A 25426-nucleotide genomic window follows, 5' to 3' on the forward strand; every position below is an offset into this window, starting at 1 on the left:
AGCAGCAGACCCAGGGCGGCACCGTCATCGCCACCGCACACGCGCAGGCGCTGGAGCAGCTGGAGAGGAGACGCAGGGCGTTCGGGTGGAGAGGGAGAAGGAGGAGGAAGAGAAACAAAGAGGGAAGATTAACGGGGACGTTTACAACGAAATCAGAGCTCACCGAACAGTAACCGACGCGCTGTGCAAAACAAAAATGGAGCAAAAGCTGCAAAGATCAGGCAACAAAGGATGAAAATGGCGATGGTGCATGGGTGTCGAGCGGCGGGTTTTCTTTTTTTACGTACAAAGGATAAGATAAGGAAAAAATAATTTCAGTCGGTGCGACCTCAGCAGATCCTCCGGAGCAGCCCGAAGACGACAGAAAAAAGATTAGAAATTGTATTCTGATCGTTATCCGTCTGCATTACAGCAGCGGAAGAAAAAATCGGCCATGTCCCCGCCTGATCCATCATCTTGAAAGGGGTAATAATCATTGAACTGAATTTCTCTCGTCTCCTGTGGGCCGGTTATTCTCCAGTTCCTCTCTAATAGGAGGAGAGCGGATGAAGCCAGGGCTGGCCCTGAGCCGTCCCCGGCGTGAAAACGGGAACAACGGGGAACTAGCAAAGGGGGGAATCCCTTTTTTTCTGACTCACGGATTTTACAACGCCTTATTTTCCCGAGGTTGGTTCTGTGGAGCTTCTCTTCACTTCTGAGGAAGTGGGTTTGAACTTTCGTGAATTGCGGAGAGGTTGTGACGCACACACACACGCGCGCACACACGCACACACGCACACACGCACACACGCACACACGCACGCACACACACACACACACACACCCACGCACGCACACACACAGACATGCACACACACACACACACACACACACACACACACTTTCTGGCACTAACGCGTGCACCGAAACAAGTGCTGACACACACACAGGCCCATCAGTCTGTGTGAGGGATGTCATCCGTCATCAGCCAGTCAATACATTGGCCAATCAATCAGGCAGGAATTCCAATCTCCCTCAGTCACTACTGCTGGCGATGGGACTGAGCCCCGGTGATTCCTACCAGATTAGAAGATCGGGGGGTTTAATGGCAGGGGGGCTCAAAAGCCTGCTAGAGGGCACGGGATCCCTTCACAAATGCTCAACGATCGAGTTTCAAAATGTTGCTGTGCAGGGGAATTTTATGTGGATTTTGGAGTGTGGGGGGGACCCACGTTATATTTTATTGTATTTTAATTTCCTGCTCAGATTCAACAGATTCACCATTTAACACACGCACACGCACACACACACACACACACACACACCCACACACACACACACACACACACACACACACGTACGACGCAGAAGACTACGCACATACACAAAGACAAAACTCTCGCACTCGCACACAGGTGGCAGGTTGGCGGTGTTGGAGGGGGGAGCTAAATTAAACCAGCAGTACTCATACTGCCACATTTTCACTGCGTCTTGCCAGGCATACAGTACAGTCAGTGATGCATTCCAGGAATCCAGGCCACAGAATCACTGCGCGCGCACACGCACACGCACACACACACGTACACACACACACACACACACAGACGTAAAATTTTGCTCCACACAAGTGTGCCTCTAAATGTGCATTACATAAACACAACAACACACCGATCACTGCATCGCTGAACACTCTGGCACATACATGGGATTGTGTGTGTGTGTGTGTGTGTGTGTGTGTGTGTGTGTGTGTGTGTGTGTGTGTGTGTGTGTGTGTGTGTGTGTGTGTGTGTGTGTGTGTGCGCGCGTGTGTTTGTGCGTATGTGCGTGCAAGCACATACACATACACAGATTGATTGCCAGTACAAGCACAATGCTCAGCGACCTAATCCATAATTTACACCTCCCTGCCAGGCTATTCTCTGCACTGACGCCAGCCAGGAACACTGGCTACTAGAAACCGCAGACATGCAGGAACACTGTGTCCTTCCACAGCACACACAAACCCTTACACACCCTTACACACCCTTACACACACACACACACACACACACACACACACACACACACACACACACACACACACACACACACACACACACACACACACACACACACACACACACACACACACACACACACACACACACACACAGCAGGACTGTGCGAGATCCATAAAAATAATATCACTAAATTGTCGTTTGATATATATTTCTGTCTTCACCGTTGTACTGTAGATGTTCGCACTGAGCCGCAAACAGGAGAATAACTACTCGGTAAGGTCAGAGTAGTTCACCAGATGCTGTTCCCGATCTTTATTCTTTAATCGTTAACTCTATATCTTTCTTGGTAGATCTACTCCGTGGTAATTTAGAGCGCTTGCTTCAGATGTATTTCAAACTTCTACTCTGGTCTGGTTACATTACATGTCCGGAAACAGTCACCGCGCCTTCAATCCATTGTCTGTAGGTGATAGAGCTCACTTTGCTAACTCTACATTTGAAGTAAAAATTTCATTACAGATTAAGTTAAGATTTTATCATCCACAAAATATCAGAAAACATGTCAGTCAGTGTTCACTCACCAATATGAAGTGCTGACTGAATGAAGCAACGCAGTTACAATTAGTTTATGGACTTGCCACAAGGATTGACGATGGGATGGATATATGACAATCAACGTCAATGTCCAATTACACACACACACACACACACACACACACACACACACACACACACACACACACACACACACACACACACACACACACACACACACACACACACAGTGGCAAAACAGTGGCATGCATATGTTGATATGTGACTTCATGTCAATCTTTACTGAAAGAATCTGCTTGATTGTACGGACTATTAAACATGATATTCTTGAAAAATACATAAAATCAAGGCCTTCAAAGATCAAGCTGACTGACAATTTCCTTTCCTTATCAACTTCTTTATTTAATAGATGCAATATCACTCCGTAAAGTTTAGAGATGCCGCCATATGTGGGCAAATTTTACCGGGACGCTGAAGCCCCTTTTTCCCTTTCAGACAAAGCAAAGTGAGTGGAAGACTCATTTTATTCCAGAAGGGGAAATACCTTTGTTCAATCGTCGCTTATTTACACCCTTACATGTCTGCAGCTGACACTCTCTTGATGGTGCATAAAGTGACTTCTTCGCTTGAGCAATTCAAATGACACTTAAGAGCAAATTCACAAAGAACGGATTGTGGCCACTAATAGCGCCATGAATTGCGCATCAATTGTGCCTTCTGTCTGCGTCGTCTCAAATATCCAGCGCAAACATGCCCATTCATTTTTACGGCTAAATTTCCCTTGTTTTGTGTCTGATTGTGCATCCGTGGAGATGTGTGGATTTAAACATGCTATACTTTTAGATTAAAATGTATTGAGTATTTTTAGGTTTATGTGCAGTGACTATAAAACATTTAAATTGTATGAGTAAATCTATAATAAAACATACTCTTCCCATTTCAGGTAATTTATTAAATGAATAAAGTGTTTACATATTTTAAATTTTACTTAAGAATTTCCAGTTCTGACTGGAATCTTATTATTATTATTATTATTATTATTATTATTATTATTAGTAATTTATTTATTTATTTTTCTGACTGGAATTTTAAAAGTACAGTTCATATTTTTCAGTGCAGGCCGAAAGCCGCGGCCCACCGCGGAGCTGTCCATGGTCCTATGAGGTTCAATGGCATCTGTGGTTCAATGCCAGTTTTGACCACTTTATTATTATTTATTTATTTATTATTCAAAGTTTTAACAAGTTGCTTTTGGAGTGCATTTTGAAACCCAATACCCGTTCAAGGCATCGCTACCTTCGGATGCCGTGACAGTAATAATTATTATAATATTAATGTCAAAATATTATTAACAGATCACTGGAAAGTCTGGGCGTGACACCCCTAATAAATCCGGGGTCAACCTGTCCATAAGTGGGGGGTGGGAGTCGGGGGTGGTCACCGAACAATTTCCTTTATTTTCAAATGCCAATGTTGACAGGTAGCTCTGCTCTCCCAAGGCGCGGAGGCATCGCTGCCTTTCCCCCCCCCCGCACACAATTTCCACCAGCTCTGCAGACGGTAATAACTTCACTCTCACAGCGTGTGGCTATTAGTGCTGGTGTTTGTGAATTGGACGTTTTTTGCAACGAGGCTGATTTGCATGGAAAGGGAGCAATTATGCGGCAAATGTATGAATTATACCTAATTTAAACATGTGAAAATAGCACCGGCAAAACGAGACGCTATTTGCGTGGCAGCGCAGTTAGAGATCAATTTCACCCTTTGCCGGTACTTTGCCAATTAAACGTTTGCTTTTTACGTTATTTGCACAGGTTTGTCTTTTGTGGAGATGCCACTCAGTGTGTTAATTGACACACAGAAGCACGCTATGATAGAGAACAGCTAGAAATGCATAATGCACATAAACATGCTGGGACACACACACCCACACCCCCACACACGCGCACACACACACACACACACACACACACACACACACACACACACACACACACACACACACACACACACACACACACACACACACACACACACACACACACACACACACACACACACCAAATGCGCAACCACAAAAGCAATAACCAGGACTTTTAAATGCCTCCACCCTTGAGGAAGGCCAATATTAAAATCAATATGTTAATGGAATGGTAATTTTATGGTAATGTCATGATAATCTTTGATGACTAGTGGTCATCCAAAACTGTCACTCTCAGACTAGAGGTGACTGGGGGCCATACATTACAAAAACAGTCCTCAAAATCTGGCCTCTCACTCTGTCTCTCACACACACACACACACACACACACACACACGCACACACACACACACACACACACACAAATAATGTTAAATTTGCAAAACCTTTGGTTGCCCCATCGATCGTATCTAACAATTAATCTAATTACAGGATGTAGGTTCCCTTTGGTAAACTCCAATAAAAGCTCCGTATTCGGCCCACTGACACTCTAATGTGTGCTCATGTGGGGTAAAAACAAAATAATAATTAACAGCGCTGTCTTTGTAATTCGTCTATAAGTCTGCTAAAGAGAGCTCTTGTACGCGCGGAGTTGAAAAGTCCCGTGCACATCCACACCCCGGTGGAAACCATCAGACGGCGCTTTAACGGCCCCAGATGGAGAGAAGGGCAGGAGGCTATTGACGACCTGGGTGAGAGCCATCCCTCTGGCCGTTTGACAGAAGACGTTCTTGTATCGCGGGGCCATTTCAGAGAAACGTTCGGAATTGGCATTCTCTCCGTCACGCAGGCTTTAGCCCTGTCAAAGCTTTTGTGCAAGTGAGAACACAGATGGAAGACACCCCCCACCACCCACCCACGAGCTTAAGCCTGTAATTATTCTGTGTAGGGTACATGTCGTATTGTCCCACCGTTCCTCCCCCCACTTAAAAAGGCTCCCAATTCCACCGGCGAGGCCAGAGTCCAAGCCCGTCGCCGTTCCTACCGCGGCGATGAAAAATAATAATAATCCGCTGCGCCGTCGTGCCAAACAGGGGGAAAGGGCAAAGAGACAGTTATTAAGAGGCATCTCCTCTTCATATGATTCGTCTAGACTGCTGCTGGCTAATGTTTACAGAAATCGGAACAAGTTGGCCCATTCATCGCCGACCGAGCGATACGCGTACCATTCATGTTTCTCAATTTGTCTCTCCCCCCAAAGAGATCCGCTAATCCCACAACCGACGCCCTTTAGAGTGCAGCCAGATGAACTGCTCTCTCTGTGGTACGTGCTTTACCCTTGAAAAGATCACGCACAATCGCTTCCAAAAATATTGTGGCCTTCGCAAGTGATTGCTCTCATAATAATTATAATAATTTTAGTTTGAAACAAATGGGTTCAAGGAAAGTCTGCTGTCTTGAGGACAGATGGAGAAATAAAACTCGACAGGCATTTCACTTACCTTGACGTCTGAATCGGATAAATGGTTAAAAATAACTTTGATTTCAAAGACGAGTGGGAACACTAACCGCACTGACTCATAAAAAAAAAAAACCAAAATATATATATAATAACATTTAAACAAAAATGACATGCCCATTCTGGTTCTATATCTTAGAAAGGGAAAAATAAAGTGTGGAACGGTGTACCTAGGAAGGGAAACCAATTATCACACGGATAGCCATACTAGAGTTTCAGCGGAAGAGTCACTCGATATGGATGGAGAAAGAAAAGGGTTGTTGGTGGTTGGTCGCAAAACCTTTTCAATGGTTAACCAAGGATATGTGCGATGAATTCGGCAACAGAAAAGCCCAGCGGATGAATGGAGCGAACGGCATTGAAAACTGCAGCTCTCCTACGCTCAAATCAGCTATTTTCACAGCTTGGATCGGTATGTCATTTGTTCCGTTTCATATGTCCTTCCACGTCCACAGGCGCAGTGGAAAAACATTTGCCTGTTTCTGACTTTCCTATGCGCGACGTTGCACGCCAGCGCGGATGTACCTGTCCATTTAGCTGTGTTAATCCAAGGACAACCTCCAAGGTTATTCCACAGAGAGGCTGGAATTAGGGATGTTGACTGTCCACGCAAACATGTGATTAACAACGTCCAAATATGTCTGGCCCGGAGTGTAGCCTGCGTAGAGGGTAGTCCCCCCCGCCCCCGCTTCTTCATCTTAAACATCTTATGCCAGGTTAGCCGAGTACAGCTTGAGCAGTCAACTCTCACTGTTAACTGGGAGTCCACTCCCTCGTATGAAGTGTGTGGGCTACAGCACAGTTCACATTACAGGGAGTAGAGGTCAAACCAAGAGCTGCAATTTCCTTAAAAAAAAAGAAAAGAAAAAAAAGAAGGGATACAACAAAAAAGAGCGGTTGGAAGTTGTCCAATATCACTGATTCAAGGCTCAGATCTTCTCTTGAAACCTGAGGTTACCAATTGTTCAACACAGATAATGGCCGGCTAATCTGAACATCAGATCAGTGCACACCAACTGGAAGGTGGATAAAGACAGGACGTGCTGGAGAAGCGCTGGGTTTTCCAGCTCTTTTTTCTCTCCAGCAAACTAAAATTTCTCAAGATTTTTCTCCAATTTGGGGTAAAAACGATTTTACAGCCTAACGTGTAGAGGCAACGTTGTGTTACGTTATTTCTGCAGCATCAACCCATGGGCGTGGTTTTTTTTTTAATTCATGTGACAAGGACATTCACTGGGCACATTTTCAAAAATTGTGTCCCTATGAGCATTGCTGTTTTATAATCATAGGTCGCTGGGGTGGGTTCATCTTCATACAGTTTTCCAGCAGAGCTACGACAATTGTGCTTCGAAGGTCCACATTTGTCTAAATGCGCAAAAAAAAGGAAACTCAAATTTAAACTTGATAAATCAAAGTGCTGATATTAATAATGTAACGTACATTGAGGACAAAATAAAGAGATATTCGATTTTGTGAAGTCGAATAGTGTGAGAAGCTCTATTTTTATCTGATAAATGGTGATTAAAATGCGATCACATCCTGGCTTTCAGCAGACAAGCATCCATAAGGGTAATATTCAATATTCATGAGTCAGATCCCATAATACACCAAATGACATATAGCAGATTCAAAACTTTGTGGGGAAGGACACCCGGAGCCACTTTTGTGAATATCCCTGCCACTTTGGGATTGAAAACCACGCCTTTGGATCGACCATGTGGAGCGGCTCGTTGTCCCTCTCACACGCCGCCGTTCACTTGGAGTCCTCGTCGAACCGATAGGGAGCCGCTTGAATCCCCCGCGTGATCCCAAGCACCGGGTCCGGCCCCGTTCTCAAAGGAGAGAGCCCGGCGCTTTGAGTGTGTGAGGGGCAGAAGGACCTGCTGTGACCGCACTCACCGCATCCCCTCCAGCCCACCAAACCCCCGCCCCCCCCTCCCTCAGCTTAGAGGGCGGCCCCAGCGCCGAAGGGAGAGAAGTTGAGGTGGCTCCTCTGGAAGATAAGACAAGAGGGTGAAAGAACACTCTTTAGAATCAAAGGCAGGAGGGAAGAGAAAAGAGAGAGAGGGGGGGGGGGCACAGGAAGTTACAAAAGAGAATTAAAAACCCACATGGCTTGACAGACTCCTCCTTACCTGCAGTATTAAACAGCGAGAGCAGGACCGATAAGAGAGACAGCGGGAGAAAAAAGAGAGGCTTACATGTTCTGAAACGAGCCCTGGAGGGCCCATCCGGGATGCGCTTTGTAATTTTGTCAGACGGCGGGACAATCTAAGACGATCGCAAACGGGGAGTCCCTGCGCATCGGCACCGCTGCGCTCAGAGCTTTGAAGAGTCAATTCAAGCTCAGCCCAGATCCCCTCTCTTCACACACTGAACTTACGAGACGTTCTCAACCCACCCACCCCCCCTCTTTCTCCTTCTCTCTTTCTGGTGTTGGTTTATAGCGCCCGGTATGCCCAGGGAGCGGGAAAATAAGGAAGCTTCTCCTTCATCTTCTTCTTCTTCTTCTCGCGAGGAAGATCCTGAGAATACTTTGCCCTGAGCTGCACTGCGACGGGATCAAGATGTTCCTTCGCCCTCGTTCACCCGCTCGCAGACCGCGCTGGCGTTTGCCGCCCGATCCCCGCGGAGCGCAAAAGCAAAGCCCCTCAGTGGCGAATCCAAACTTGGATCCCACGTGTTTAATCTTTGTTTATTTACACCGAATTTCGCAATAACTCAAGACAATGCAATACATTTTTGCCTTCCTAATGTAATAACACACACATTTTGTAATACACACCTTGAATGCAAAACAAAAGAAGTTTTCACATTTTGTAATAATAATGAGGTGGTTATTATGCATTGCACAGGTAACAGCGTTTTATAATGAATATGTAACAATTCAACGCATTATGTAATAACACACAAAAATTGCAAAAGTCTCATGTCTTCATGCATTTTTGTTTCTATGCCTGTGCGAGCCTTCGTAGAGTGACAACAAAAGACAGATATTTCGGTATGTTATTGCATAATGGGTTGAGTTATTACACATTCATTGTAGAAAGTTGTCGCCCCCGCATTATGTAAAAGGTTACTATAAAATGCCGCAAAACGTATTACGTTCAAGATGTTTACTACAAAAGGCGAGTGTTATTACACAATGTGTTGTTACAGGGGGTGTCGGGAGGCGACTGGCTGCATGGCTGCCTGTCCTCATGGTGAATAATGGGGAAATTAGCTGTAGTGCCACAGCATTCGTAGCCACGGATATCCCCTTGGCATCCATTATGCATTAACTATTTTAGGCTTTTCTAATAATTCCATTCCAGCGCGGGAGCAGCGCATCAGCCATCTGCAAGGCGGGTCTTGTCAGATGGCTTTTATGTGGACGAAGATCAGCCATCGCAGTGGCTGCTGACTCCATGATTAAACAGTCATTTCCTGTTGTCAGAGTTCAGGAGTTCAGCGCTGGATCAAGTCCGGAGGCTTGATCTTGGGCTACTAGAGGAAGTGGATTTGCTGAGAAAGGGGAAATTAATTCAGCGTTGTCTGTGTTTGTTCACGTGTGCTGTTACGGACGTTTGTTGATGTGTTTGTTTGTGCGCGTCTCCGCGGAGAGAGTCGGAAAGCGATACCGTCGCAGGAGACGGGAGTTTTAAGAGCTTGTTGGCCACGTTTCAATCGCCTCCAACAGCGAGGGTCTCTGTCCCTCTAAATTATTCATTTCATTGAATTATTTACGTTTACTAGTAGAGGTGTGTGCATGTTTATTTGTATGTGTGTGTGTACGTGGGACATAAATCCAACCCTGTAACCAAACACCCATCTTCAGAGCGAAGGGAAAGCTTGTACAAGCCAGCAAGGACACTTTGTTAGATTGAGGCCATTTGCTACAATTATACTATGACTCCAAAAATTAAAATAACTCAATCAATCAACTTGCAACCTTCATTAATATTGTAATTTATTCGAAGTTTGTGTGCAGGGTTTTGTGTGTGTGTGTGTGTGTGTGTGCGTGTGTGTGTGTGCACATGCAATGAGACAGGGGTGCAAACGCCGGAAGGTCAGTTACAAGAAGGAGGGTGAGACTAAAATGCCACAGTGTTCCCAGAGCTCAAGCTCCCAAGCTGCTTGTGTTTACCTGGAGTGCTCCTTCCCTCCCTTCTCTCTATCGCTCTCCTTTCACCCCCTCTGTCTCTCTTGGACAGAGTTACACAGGGCATTAGACATGGTTATACAAGACAAGGAATAAGTGCATCTGCTGCCATGGGTCAGGTTTGACATGACATTTGGGTCTTCCATCAAGATGATTACTGCACTAATATTACATGCTGAGAATGTGTGTGTGTGTGTTTGCGGGGGGTGCGTCCATCGGGCTCCACGTGCGTGAGTTTACCTGAGTGTGATGGCTGTCCATGTGTCTGTGCAGAGAGCTGGAGGTGTTTGACTTGCCGTGGCCGTCGTCCTCCAGTGACCCTGGACACACGGGAACAACAACAACAACAAGCTGAAAACGAAAAATGCAAAAAGTAACCCAGCCCGGCCATCTGACCAACAGCCTGTGCACTCTTCACCCCAGGGTCGTAGGTCATCCGTCACATGCTCTGGTGAAAAGAGAGATTCCACAGTAATCTCTCTCTTCCTGAGAGTGTCGGGGCACGATGTTCTTCTTTATTCCTTCGAGGTCTCTCGAGTAACATGTGTCCTCTGCTGGTCGTCTCTCTCCTATCATCCATACTTACTGGTCCTGGCTGCCTATTGCTGTTGTATCGGGGTTATTTAGGTGATAAAACTGAGTGATGTAACGGTATGAAATTTCACGGTACGGTAACTATCAAAATACTGCGGTATATAGTATTTCACGTTATTCATTTAGCCCCCTTCGTTTTCTGTATATTCGATGAATAAACAGTTTATATTAAAAGATAAAAACACATGGTGCTCCGCGGCAGCATGGGAGGCTTTACCATGTGTTTATATTTTTTAATGGAGTTGGGCGGTTTGGGCGGGGGGTCGGTCTGTTGGTGCAGGACCGGGCTCCAGGTCTGCGGTCCATGCCCAGGTTCCGCACTTGCATCTCGCGCCTGCAGGTGGTTGTGGGTTGCATGTGAGCGCCTCAGGGCTGCAGGGTCTCCTCGTGCTCTCTGGGACTGGTTAATGCTCCTTGCCTTGTGTGGGTGTTGCTCTGCGGGCTTCCAGCTTCTCAGCAGGGCTGGGGAGTCTTCTGTGGCTGCAGGGCAGGGTGATCGGGGCTTTCCTGCGGTCGTGGGGTGTCCATACGGCTGCCGGACTCAGGGGTGGCTACGGGGCTTTTTCCGCTGCTTGGAGGCGCTACGATATTATACCGACCTCATACACCAGAATTAATTGGGAGAAGTCCCGTACACTCACCTGTGGACACATCACACGCACGCGCACGCACGCACGCGCACGCACGCGCACGCACGCACGCACGCACGCACGCACGCACGCACGCACGCACGCACGCACGCACGCACGCACACACACACACACACACACAGGTGGACTCATCACAGGCACAAACACACCACCGGCACCTGCTTTAAACACACCCCCGAACACCCTCCTGGTTACATCACTCTCCTTTCCTCCCTGATTTACTGCCATAACTATGACAGGAAGAGACCACGTGCTGAACTGCTGTTCCAGTTTTCCTGGACTTAATTAAATCTTTTTTGTTGATACATGTTGTCATCTGATGTTTCTGTTTGTTTTACCACATACAGGTTGTTTGGTTCAATGTTTATTTGTCTCACCCGTGGTGATTCTCCCCCTCTTGGAGTAGTGATTAGTTGTTTATACACCCAAACACGGTCAAATATTTCACCAAAGAGGGGGGTTGGTGGTGGTTCTGTGTAACAAGAAGCTGTGCTCTTGTCATCCCACAGGTCGTCCACAGGACAGAGTTGTTGCAGCAGTTCTTGGTGATTAAAGAATAAATAAAAAGTGGCATTGCAGGTTGAGAAGTTGAACTCCACTTGCAGACTAAGTCTGTCCCGGATGCAATGGCACAAATACTCTATGTTGTATGCCCAGCATGCTGACAGCACAGGTTTAAAAATAAACAAACAAACAAACAAACAAACAAACAAACAAACAAACAAATAAATAAATAATGAATTCTTTGAGGCAAACATTTGATGATATGAAATCGAAGTTGTTCACTGCCTCTGCCTATCACACTCTCATCGAGTGTGATATTTTGGCATTCATTTTGTTAGCGTGGATGTGTCCGACCACTTTAGCATTGATCTTCTGTTGAGTATCGTCTTTATTCAAAAGTGGGGAAAATAAACCGGCAGTGTAACTACATGGCAAAGTGACACCGTTCAGATTCGGACTCAAAACCCAACCCCTATAAAAGTCTAAAAGTGTTACCGTTGGTGATCTGGTTGCCATTCTCTATGGGGGCGGGACTAGGCAAGTGGGGGGAGTGGTTGTTGGCGTTCTTGTCCTGTAGTTGAGGGGACGGCGAGGTGGGTGCAGAGCCGCAGTCTTCTCGTCCTGGCAGGTTGATGTTGGAGTTGAATCCTGAGTAGAAAACAGCTTAGATGAAAACCGCATTGGATCATATAATGGTAGGCAGGGTCTTGGATTGTCAAACAGTGCACTGCATACAAGGAGGCTGGACAAATATATCATCACAATATTCACAATATTCGGGGTGAAATGTATTAACTATTTATACACATCCTTACAATCCAACGTACATGGTCTACATCCTAGGTACATGGCTGTCTGTAGTTTGATGTATTATATTATAATACAACTCTTAGCTCTGCAAATAACTTTGTGCGTTGCTAACTCCCTTTGATATTTATAAGCTCAAATTGTCCAACCTTATAAAATCGTATAGATGTCTACCAGTGGCAGAAAATTTAGACATCATCATTATGATATCTAATGTATCAGTAACAGTAACATCTGAAGTTAGTACGATTATTCTTAGTATGCTTAGGTTAGTAAACACAACTGGCTATGCATCAATATAATGGACTTATCTCAAACAATTGTTTTGGATATACGCAGGGCATAAAATCCTACTTTTCAGTCCTTTTAACTGTTCAGTTCCTTTTACATTTCCTGACCAGTTCCCCAAAGAAAGACAAGTCCTCGACTTCTTCACTCGTTCCGCCTAAGAGCGTGAAACAATGTTATGGGTTATTCCCATTTCACAGTTTGTTCAGGGCGGAGTTATACGATTATTCGCAGACAAATTGACAGGCGAAGCAAACAAATAAACAACTTTTTATGTGAGGCTCGGTACACGGTGCTCTAACAACATGTGGTTTGGGTATGAGTGCGCGAGCCGTGTGCACATGTTTGCCTCATGATGTATTGCTTCCTGGACGCTCATCCCGCTTAGTCTGCCCTCTGGAGGTGCCGCCTCCGAGCCTGACGTCATTGGGTTTTGGCCCAAGGCTGTTTCGCCGGAAAGTGACTCCACATGACCTGCCTGCGCCTCCTGCAGCTTCCCCCCTCCCGACATAGACCGCTCTCACGCGCAGGATAACTGTGACCCTGTTTATGTGTGTGCGTGTTTGCCTGAATGCTCGTGCGTATTTTGATGGGAATTCATCAGCTGCTATCCCGCGTCGGGAATGTGTGACTCCTGGCCGCCCCTAGTCACAAGATCCCTAAATATAGCCTCGCTGCCCTATTCAATAGGTCCCGTGTGCTAGGTGGGTGTTTGTATGGAGGATAGAATGAAAGTGCCTGGTAGTAGGAGGGAGTCAGCATGTGGGATTGTACGCTTATGGAGAGAGGAGATGAGTGGACAATCCTCCAACACAAGCGGTATTGGAGGACTGAGAGGAGCTACGTTGCTGGTCTCGGGTTGGAGCTGTCTCGTAACGGCGGTTTCACAGAGAAACCACCTGCCCACATCCCCCTGGCATTACCCGGGCAGCCGAGGAGTGGGAGGGCGAGGCAGCTGCTCTTCACAGGGATGTCTGGGATGGCAACTGTAACCCGCAGCCACCCTCACAGGCTCAGGTATCACACACAGCCCTTTAACGGCCTAGGGGGAGCGGAAGTAGGCCGTCTCGTTAAGCCTATCGGCATCTGCCGTCGCTCAGATCTCAGCGCCCACGGCTCACCCCGTGCCCACTCAAAATAACAGCGGGGTCGTGAATCCCCAGCGCCGAGTTCCCCTGTCGCGCTGTTTCCGTGATGCCAGCACTTTCCCCCGGATCGGGCACATCATGCTGACGCAGAGTCGACGGTCGGAGGTCACGTGAGGCGGATGCGTCAGAGCGGCCGCACTTGGACCCAGACCCCCACTTATAAGGAGCTCAGCTCTGACACACATGACCTTGTCAATGTATATATATATATATGTATATATAGCAGCAGGGAAAGGACTAACAGAAGACGTATTCACTCGATAATGACTATTCTAACCTATCTCATGTGATTGTCCAGCGAGTCCCACCGTGCTCTGGCTGGGGAGTCACACAGCCTTGTGTCGAACATGACTGAGCTCTTAAATATTTCATACCCATCCTCATCATTGCACTGCTCATGTATTATTAACACAGTCACAGCTTATACGGCATGAGTCTCTAGCCGCTCCGATGTGCCTCACTGCAAAGATAAACACGTTATGCGCTTGGTTAGAAGCCATGGGATGTTTTCAAAGTAATCTCTGAATGCAGCCGAAACCCCTGACCCCAGGAGCTGCTCGACTCGCCCGCCGCGTGTGATTAATACCCTCGCCCTCCTTTCACAAAGGTTAGCCCTTGTATCAAAGTCACACGATATGTATGTGTTGGGCACACACACCAATGCTGTCCCATCATACCTACAGTGCATTGCAGAGATAAGCAGGCTCTGGCAGCTAGCTTATTAGCTACCGTGTTCGGAGGCAGCTGCAGCAACCAAAGGGCACCGCGCTGGAGACTGTAACGAATGGGCTGCCTCAAGTGGGCCAAAAAGGGTGGTTGGCTGCAAAGGCTTTATTAATGACAGAAGTTTCCAGGTAGTAAAGAACGGTGGGCTTATGGGAGTGGTGGGTGGGTCTTGGTACATGCATTCCCCACCCTCCACTCGTACACAGACACGCCCACCCAGCAATCCCCGCCACACACGCATATAGACACACATACACAGAAACAGTGGGATATTACCTACCTACGACTCCATACTTCCTACCCTATAGAAGGTAATCACCTCCTGCTCAATAAATCATCCGGCCTAGACCTAGCTGAGAGTTTGATCATGCCCTCATCATAGTGGATACTAGGGCTCACACACACCCACACATACAGTACACACGCACGGGGAGGCCGCTTGGTATGCATGGTTCGAGTCATGGGGGGTATGGGGGGAGGGTCTAAACATTTATATATCCTTATCGTAAACATTACAATATATTTTCCATATTCATGGCTGGAAAAATCTTGTAATACGTTTTCAGACACCCTTAAAGTGGACCGTACCATTACGCTGAGCGTCGGGATCCGCAGCTCGGATCAGAGCCATCTATTTTCCCCAAACGAAGCAAATAAAAACGTATGTTTTTATTGTCGATTTATTCGCTTTCCTCTGTTTTCTAATTGAATGATAAAAAAGGATCAAGCCTCCTTGATTGTCATTGTATAGCTGGCACTCTGCTGATATGGCCATGGTTAACCTTACAGCGCTAATAATAATTCTAGTGAACATTGTTTTAAAGTTGTTCAAACAAGTTGAATTAATACATTAAACATGTTAATTAACAGCTAAGGGAGAAGGATAAATGAGTCATTTGACCCTCAGATGTTGCCGTTTCGACTTTACAGATGTATTCATGTCAGTGTGTGTTTGTGTGTCTGTGTGGATATAAGCATGTGACGCTAACCTCCATCTCTCATCTTGCGTCCGGATGTAGACTTCCTCAGCAGGCTGCGTCCGGAGCTGAACAGGGTGTTGAGCTCGTCCAGTGGGCTGGTCAATGGTCTGCCGTTAGTGGGGTTGAACAGCAGGGGTGAGGAGGAGCACGAGTGGGCCCTCCGAGGCTCAGGACGGGTGGTCTTTACTGGCGAGTATGGCGGGGGCTTACCCAGGGGATCTCCCAGTGCCCTGTGTGAAGACGAGGGCTTGGGGGAGTCCGAACCCCCTGTGACCGACGCCGCCCTTGTCAGAGCCAGGAAACTGCCCTCCGGAGGGAAGGGGAAGTGGGAGGGCGGTCTGTAGGGGGGGGGCAGGGCGCTGGGGGGAGGGGGCGGAGGCGGCGGGGTCAGCGGAGGTGTGGACTTTTCTGGCATGAGGACCGTGAGGCTGGGGGAAGAGTCTGCCCTCTGGCGAGCGTACTGCGGGGAGAGGGGGCTGTCGGGCCCTGCGGCGTAGTTCAGGTTGGTCTCGAACACGGGCAGCTTCTTCACCTCGAGCGGGGTGAGGGGAGACTCGTCTGACGCTGGGGAGCAGGTGACGGGGGAAGGAGGAAACACCAGCAGCGGCGGGCGGTGGGGGAGCAGATTGGGGAAGGGGGCAGGGATGTCACAGCTTCCATCTTTTCCATGCTGAGCTTTGGCAGCCGCTGCTGTGGGCACGTTCTGTGAATGGGGGATGTCCATGGCGGCCGTCACACCCACTGCCACCCGCTTGGTCTCTCCGCTTTGAGGGGGAGGTGCCCCCAACCCCACCAGGCCCAATCCCAGAGCCTCCAGCTTGGCCGCTTTCGTTGCAAATCCGACGGGGAGTACGGCGTCGTCAGATGGGAAGTACTTCATCTCCTCGTAGACGGCTTCCGCATCAGCCTGCTCTGGGCTATCAGGGGGCTCCTGGAGGCTCCGGGCACGCTGCTGGGAGCCCACCATCTCTATGTAAACATCCTCCTCATCCTGGCCACGGTACAGGCTAAGAGCTGCCCCCAGTGGGGCATCTACGGAGGCTGCTCTCTGCATCATGCCCCCCAGGCCACCCAGTGCACCGGCCCGGGAGAGCAGGGCTAACTTGACGTCAGCGGGGCGCAGCTGGTGGAGGCTGGGCGCTGCTGCGTTGATCTCCTCATAGGAGCCTGTCAGCTTGGTGTTGGGGCTGCGCTTAGGCTTGGGAGGAGGAACCTTCCTCATGGTGGTGTAGTCATCACTGTGGGGGCGCGGCTTGCACAAGGCTGAAAGTACAAAACAAGGGGGAAACGGTTCGATAAAAAGGCAATGAAGCACACATACTGAAATACCAAAACACCACTGCCTCGTCGACATAAATCTAGAAAAAAGGTTGTTGTAGAATATACCTGCAGGGTCTGTAGGGGACAGCTGAGTTTTGGGGGGGCTCCCAGCTGGGGATCCATAGCCCTCTGGGGTGGGGCTCTCTTTTGGTGCTAGAGTCAGCCCTGCGCTGACCACCTCATATGACGCACTCAGACGAGTGTTTGGGTCCCTCTTTGGTTTTGGAGGAGGCTGCTTTCGGGGAGAGGCAAGACCACCCCCACCCACGCCGTCCTCTGCGGTATGGCCAGCCTGCTGCATGGATGCTTTGACGGATGGACTGGCGGTGGAATGAACCATGTTTTCCATCGCAAGAGGGATGGGAACTGAACTAGAGCGAAAGTGCCGAATAATTCGGCTTCCCCCGGTGACGGAGCCTTCGTGCGGTTTACCAGCTTTATCCACAGACCTAGAAATCAGAATACAGCACAGAACTTGGTTTAATAAAAGCATCTACATTGCGTTCAACCGCTGTTGTGTGTCCGTTTCTAATCCTGTCCTTTTTCTGCTTCATTTCGTTCATTTTTAAAAAGATAAGAAATTACCTCGCAGCACAAATAGCTTTAACTATGCGTTCCACATAATAGAGCAACAGCCATTGGTATAATTGCTTTCCATCAAATAATCATCTGATCCAGGTTAACTTAATTATACGATTCAGATCATCAGCACGCTCCACTCTAATGTATGTCTGCATCATCTGTCATGCAACAAATATACGCTAAAGCGGCCAATCAAAGGATAAAGACTGGAGACCATTGGAATGCTCACCGTTAATTGTTTAAGTCTAATCCCCCTGCAGTGATTTGATAACATGATACATTATCTCCCTTTTGGTATTTCCGTCGTAAATCCGGCAGACCCATCTGTTGGTCCCACTGGTGTGACTGTAAGGGAGCGTGTGTGTGTGTGTGTGTGTGTGTGTGTGTGTGTGTGTGTGTGTGTGTGTCTGCATGTCTACTATACAGTATAGCCTCCATGATTCTTCTCCCAATCCCTCACCAGCAACACACACTTGTACATGCACATACATATACACACATACCCCCCTTGGGCTCACATCCCAGTAGCAGATGTTACACCCACAAGGACACAGAGGATACAGGGGTAGTGTGTGTGTGTGTGGGTGTGTGTGTGTGTGTGTGTGCGTGCGTGCATGCGTGCGCTTAAACTTAAAACCATCTCTCTCTCAGCAGGCTTTTAAATATTATATATTATATTACATATTTTAAAAGCAAGTATTTATGTGGTCATATGTCCTGAAACTATAATTCATTTGCATGATACATATTGCAGCCCAACATGGAAAGGAGGTACGGTGCACCCTTTTTCAGAAGAATTCAAAAGAAATTTCAGAAGAAAGGTGTGAAAACCTGGAGATTAACCCCAATTAGCTTAGTTGCCTTTCATATGTCAGAAAATGTATCTAAACACAACAGTGTATCATTGGCACTCGGTGATACATACATAAAGGTTAGTTAAAAGGGAAATTTCCAAGGAAAGTCAGGGTTACCATGGCAATAATCATTGTAAAATGATAATTTGTCCAAAGAAAAGCATAAAAGGCACTGCGAAAAATTTTAATGTATGCGTTATGCTGAGACAATGATATGGCTACACATTTTCAGCATATACAATTTTGCCATTGTGCATCGTTTTTAGACATTCATGTTCGTGTGCCTTCAAAAAGACAATTAAATTTTTTTGAACGGTAAGTTAAGGTCTTCGGTTCAGCACCCCCTCTAATGAGCTTCTTATTACCCTATTTTATACCCCTACCTCAAACTCAGGCAGTGACCCAGTGTATTGCAATTTTCTCAAGGCATTGTAACTTATATTGAAATGAGATGGAGTGGAGATAAGGGCTCCGTTCCATAGGCTCAGCTGTATACTAATACAACTTGATAGCCCAGCTCATTATCCCACAATCCATCATGATAGTTGCAATTAAAAGCCTCCGCTCCACATGGAAAAAATGACATCATTAATGTCAAATCACATGCTACACAGTCATATTAATGCACACACAGACACACACACACACACACACACACACACACACACACACACACACACACACACACACACACACACACACACACACACGCACACAATAACACACGCAAACACATTTTTATAGTCCGCGTTTCTTTCACACAACCATAAATCGTGTGAATGACACTAACTGCTGATTGTTTGTTTTTTTGCCGCTTGAGCGATGCTATAGTCACCACATTCAGCATCAGAGTAAACATTTCTTCACGTTACTTGAGTAAGACAGGCTGCAGCGTGGTAATCACTTGTGTAGGGTTAGCTTCAACAGCCCATCCACCCACTGACACTTTGGATGTATTTAAACATAGGAAATGTTACTTTCAGCAAGAACGAAGATTATTATCATAATGTACAGTTTGTTGATCTGTGTGAATAGCAAGGCACAGGAAAAAAAAAGAAATGATTAGAGCTGATGTTTTAAAAATAAAACATTTGTACAATGACAAATAACCTATAGCCTCAAATCAGATGAAGCTTAGGGTTTATAAGCAGCCGTTAACTTGGTTTCAGCGAATATCTGAGAGAGGAGCAATACAATCCTTAAAAATCCTAATGCAAAAATCATTTCATTGGTTGTATTTCTTAGGTTTCGTCCCTGAAGCTCAAAGTAAAGACCGCTATACTATTCAAGCGTGAAAGAACCGCAATTTGCGTTCTAGGATTGTTGAGTGGCATTATAGTGGCGACGGAAGAGAGTAGTAGAGTTTACAACCACTCCAGCACCCATCCCTCTCCCCTAAACAGCAAAACCCCACCCACTTTCTGAGCATGTTTCGGGAAAAATTGAAGCGTACAGATTTTGTTGAAGAAAAAGTCTCAGAATTACGACACTGAATGATTAACTATTACATTTTTCAGAAACCACAAATTTTCACTTTCCAAAACAAAAACCTTGGAATTCTGACGATCAAACGGGAATAAAAGAATGAATAATAATCAAAACCGAATAATCAAAGGCAGTGAGGCAACTTATGGAGGGGCGTTTTTTTGGGGTTTTTTTGCCCCTTACCTCCTGCTCGGCTGATCCTCCTCCTTGCCCACCGGTTCAGGCCTCTCGCCAAGCGGCGGGCTGCTGCCAAGGCTGCTGCCATAGCAGCGCAGGCGGTCACTCTCGCGGGCAATGTCGGAGGCATTCTGGATGACCAGCTGGTCGTAGGTCCGCAGCCCCATGTCCTCCGCCCCCTGCAGGAAGCGATGCACGCTGCACTCCTCCGTCTGCTGCAACGATTGCCTGCGGTGAACGCGCTGCCGCACCAGCCAGCCGCGCACCACTGCGACACGGAGGGAGAGACAGAGAGAGAGAGAGAGAGAGAGAGAGATGAAGCTGCACTAAAGCGACCAGCTTACACACCGCTGTGTTTGCGTGCTCAGGTGGAAGACTCACCTTTTTGGCAGGTGATGATCTTCTTGTGGAGCTGATAGCAGCGGTCGTTGAGCTGGTCGGCCTGCCAGTACCTCAGGAACACTTTACTGCTGCCCATCTAAACGCACACGCACGCACGCACGCACGCACGCACGCACGCACGCACGCACGCACGCACGCACGCACGCACGCACGCACGCACGCACGCACGCACGCACGCACGCACGCACGCACGCACACACACACACACACACACACACACACACCAATTAGATAAAATCTGGGAGCTGAAGTCGATTATCTTGATTATTACCACACCCCCTTTAACTACTTTCTTTTCAATTATTATTATTTTTTTGCAGCCCTGTATTTGGACACCGTTTCCACCGTTATCGCCATCTTACTCATCTATCAGCCCCGCAGAGAGTCTGATGAGGCTGTTTCCTGACAGAGATCTCAGAGCGCTGTGAGCGAACAGAGCGGTGACGCTCTGATGATGTACGATCAGGAGTGGCTGTGTGTGTGCGCGAGGTGTGAGCAAGCAATGCAACCTCGCTTTTGGCTTTTGTATATTAAGGGCGTTTGTTTTTTTTGTGTGTTTTGAGGAGGGGGTTTCGGTCGGGGCAGGAGGAGTGACTGAGGTCACGATTCCCGCGCAGGACAGGTGCTCAGGGACATGCTGCCACAGACAGACACTATTCATTCCTCTGCACACCACTCGTAAGAAGTTTGTGTTTTTGTGTGCGTGGCATCTGGGGGGGCTGTGTGAGAAAGTTTATGCAGGGCCATTGTTCAGGAGTGTGTGTGTGCGTGTGTGAAGCGGGAGCTGCCGTGGCCTCTGGGGTCACACACACTCACAGACACAACAGCAGTCTGGTAGATGGAATATAGAGGGGTGGAGGAATCCAGACTGCTGTGTGTGTGTGTGTGTGTGTGTGTGTGTGTGTGTGTGTGTGTGTGTGTGTGTGTGTGTGTGTGTGTGTGTGTGTGTGTGTGTGTGCGTGTGTGCGTGCGTGCGTGCGTGCGTGCGTGCGTGTTTTTGTTATTTGTGTGCGTCTGTGTGTTTGTGAGTGGAATGGCAATGAGGAGGGACAGCTGTTGGGACTGGACCGCATTTCCATGGGATTGTGGAGTAACTGGGGTCAAGGATTAAATCATTTGGCATACCTTTTGTTATTAACAGAGACGGAAAGAGAGGGGCGAGAGACAGATTAGGTTGGTGAGTTCATATAGTGTGTATAACACACACACACACACACACACACCTGCCATCCTTGGAGTTTGGACTGCTGCAGGACAGAGCGGCACCTTTCCTCCGCCGATAGCTTCTTTTTCTCTCCCAGGGTGGTGTCAACCAAGTCTCTATACCTGACACACAGACACACAAAGGAAAAAATGGACCAATCAGCTTTGAGAAGACCAGAAACACTGAAGACTGGTTCCAAGGCTCGTCTTGAAAACGCCCCCTCTCCTTCTTCAGAAACAAAGGGGTCAAAGGGCGATGGGGTCATAAGGCGGGCCAGCCGAACAGCATCTGCTCCTATTGGTGTTGCCTTTGGCAACCGTTGCTACGAGTGGTCAGCTGGCCGAGAATGGTTTGTTTTGACCGAGCGAGGGTGAGGGGGAGGGACATGGAGCCCAAAGCCAAAAAAGAGAGGGGGGGGGGGGCAGAAAGACTGACAAAGACTCTGTGGAGAGGAGTCCGCAGCTTGGAACATGAGCGTAAGTGCAGGCTGCGACACACAAACCCAGATGAATAAGGGGGGAAAAAACAAGTATTTTCCTCAGAGACATTTGAAGCCCAGACCCTCCAGAAAGCCTTTGATCCCTTAAGGACTTGAACAGAGCGACTCTAGTAAAAGACGTCTGACACCTATAAATTTCCGAATCTGAAAGGAACGGTTTCACCGCTACGAGTTCCCAGACTGAGTTATCTCCGCGGTGGCGGGGGCGTCCTTTATCTAAGCACTGAGGTGCGACTGATGTGTGTAAAAGCCACGCTGCACCAAGTCTCTCCAACATAAGTCATCACAAAGCCAAGTGCCAAGAATCAAACTGAAACCAATCTAAAACCTTGCAAAAATGCACTCAAACTTACCTCCTGTTTTACGTTGGTTAATGTTCTTAAAGGATAGGTTTTGGCATTTGTCAACCGAGACCTTATTAAAATGTTTATTCCCGTCATTTATAGCTGTCCATAGTGCAACCTCCCAGAGCGGTTTATTATTGAGAAACTTGGCACTAAAAAAAATCTGTAAAAACTCCTGTTCACAAACATCTTTACAGTACATGTTATATTGGAAAAAAAGTCACAAACCATGCAGTGTTTCAGGTTTTTATTGACTTGTTTGCACTTCCGCAATCTCAGCTCCTTTGGCTACATCCGCACTAATGCAAGATATTAAAACAGGATGTTACATTGCTTCCTACTGGCAACCCGCTGTAGCCAACAGCAGGATGTACTGTGGCAAATGGAAAAAATAGTTTTAATAAAATAAAATCTAATATAACTTTTACTTAAACATGTTCAAGAATGCTAAAGTCACATGGGACTACAATGCAAGTTTTCTGATTTCTTTGTTACTTTACTATTTCTAAATAATAAAGCGTTGCGACCTGTGCTATGAACAGACAAGGCCCGGGTAGAAAAAAAGAGTGTTTGTAGATTTTACAAACTATTCGAGTAAGGAAAGGAAGAATGTTTTGTAAGATACCTTAAGCATTCCATATTTGAAATGGCGTGAGGAATTGTAGTTATGATGGCATTGAATTGTAACAAATTCTGACCCGACCATCTGTGTGCCTCAGCAGAAAGAGATTCATCAGACCAGGCTACGTTTTTCCAGTAGTAGCCTTTCTGTCATCTTGAACCAGTCTGGCCATTCTCCGTCGACCTATCTCATCAACAAGGCGTGCCCGTCCACAGAACAGCCGCTCACTGGATGTTTTTGGTTTTTCTGCATCATTCTGAGTAAACTCTAGAGACTGTTGTGCGTCCAAATCCCAGGAGATCAGCAGTAACAGAAATATTCAAACCAGCCTGTCTGGCACTAACAATCACGCCACGGTCGAAAAGACTGAGATCATATTTTTCACCATTCCGATGGTTGAAACATTAACTGAAGCTGCTGACCAGCATCTGCATGGTTTTATGCACTGCACTTCTGCCACACGATTGGCTGATTAGATAATTGCATGAATGTTTGTTTTTTTAAACCTGTGCTGTCAGCATGCTGGGCATACAACACAGAGTATTTGTGCCATTGCATCTAGGACAGAGTTAGTCTGCAAGTGGAGTTCAACTTCTCAATGCAACTCTTTAATCATTCTTAAATCATCAAGAACTGCTGCAGCAACTCTGTCCTGTGGACGACCTGTGGGATGACAAGAGCACAGCTTCTTGTTACACAGAACCACCACCAACCCCCCTCTTTGGAGAACCATCTTATCATGTTTTGGTCTATAAACCACTAATCATCATTACTACTCCAAGGGTGGGGGTGAGACAAATAAACATAGAGCCAAACAACATGTACATGGAAAAACATAAACAAAGAAACATCAGACGACAACATGTATCGACAAAACAGAGTTAATTAAGTCCAGGAAAATGGGAACAGCAATTTGACATGTGGCCTCTTCCTGTGATAGCTATGGCAGTAAATGAGGGAGGAAAGGAGTGTGATGTAACCAGGAGGGTGTTGGGGGGTGTTTTCAAAGCAGGTGCTGGCGGTGTGTGCGCTTGTAATGTGCGTGCGTGCGTGCATGCGTGCGTGCGTGCGTGCGCGTGTGCATGTGCATGTGTCAACCGGTGAATGCATGGGACTTGTCCCGAATGGTTATGAGGTCAGAATAATATCGTAGCGCCTCCAAGCAGCGGAAAAGGCCCCGCAGACACCCCTGAGTCCCGCAGCCATATAGACGGTCCATGACCACAGGAAAGCCCCCGATCACCCTGCAGCCACAGACGACCCCCCAGCCTGTATATAATACTTAAATAATACATTTAATTAATGATATATATCATAAAGGCCAACTGAACTTAAAATGGTAATACCATAAACAATATTCCTGTACAGCAGTCCAATTTTCATTCCAATAGATCGTTTATTTTCGCCTAGCAACCAAAAGTGTGCATGCGTGTGCTACACTGAGCGCAGCACACACCACATCCTATGTGAAAGCCCCTTGATTCTGAAACTCAAGCGTCGATATTGGTACACTTTGCTAAAATCCCCTTTTTCTGTTGGCACACAGAGCAGTTTAGGGCTGTTGGGCCCAGCGGTGGCGGGGGGGCGGGGGTCCTGGACCTCCGCTGGTTTTGACAGGGTGCCGTGGCCCCGCCCATGGGTCTAGACCCTCCCGGCTCGGGGTGGGTGGTGGTGACAAAAGCTTGGACCGAGGGCTGACTTAGATCAAGTCTTGAAGCGGCTCTGCTACTTACGACACCCGGACCCAGAACCAGGTCATATGCAAGTGGTTTAACACCCAGTTATTCACATGAAACCCTTCTCCACTTCGGAGAAGGGTTTCATGTGGCCTTCAAAAGTTCTCATTTAAATATCTGCTGCTACCACCAAGATCTGCACCTGCAGTGGCTCCAGCTGCTCGCCCCCTAGGCTTCGCTGGATTTCGGTCCGTCGCCAGGCGTGCCACCGCCTGTCCCAGAATTTGTCCCCTCGGCGCCCGCTCGACGCTCTTCACTGAGTTTCCGGAAGTCAGAGTAATGTGCTGATGTCACAAAGCATATCCCATAACTGAGGCAAACATAACAGGCAGATGGCTGGAAGCGTAAACCACTTGTGTCATCGATAGGGAGTATGTGTGTGTGTGTGT

General features: G+C 47.2%; 1 protein-coding gene across 1 annotated transcript in view; it reads right to left on the minus strand.

Annotated features, from left to right (window-relative positions):
• Window positions 1-25426, minus strand: part of myo16 (myosin XVI) — a 148189-nt gene that overhangs the window by 3411 nt on the left and 119352 nt on the right. The window contains exons 29-36 of the mRNA XM_080019405.1: window positions 21856-21958; window positions 20612-20708; window positions 20237-20498; window positions 17199-17581; window positions 15822-17075; window positions 12359-12511; window positions 10356-10435; window positions 1-59 (exon numbers count right to left, since the gene is read on the minus strand). The exon at window positions 1-59 is cut by the window's left edge and continues 3411 nt beyond it. Coding sequence (XP_079875531.1) covers window positions 1-59; window positions 10356-10435; window positions 12359-12511; window positions 15822-17075; window positions 17199-17581; window positions 20237-20498; window positions 20612-20708; window positions 21856-21958 — 2391 coding nt within the window. The remainder of the gene's footprint in view (window positions 60-10355; window positions 10436-12358; window positions 12512-15821; window positions 17076-17198; window positions 17582-20236; window positions 20499-20611; window positions 20709-21855; window positions 21959-25426) is intronic.

The sequence above is a fragment of the Zeus faber genome (assembly GCF_960531495.2).
Source record: "Zeus faber genome assembly, chromosome: 18".
Lineage (NCBI taxonomy): Eukaryota > Metazoa > Chordata > Actinopteri > Zeiformes > Zeidae > Zeus > Zeus faber.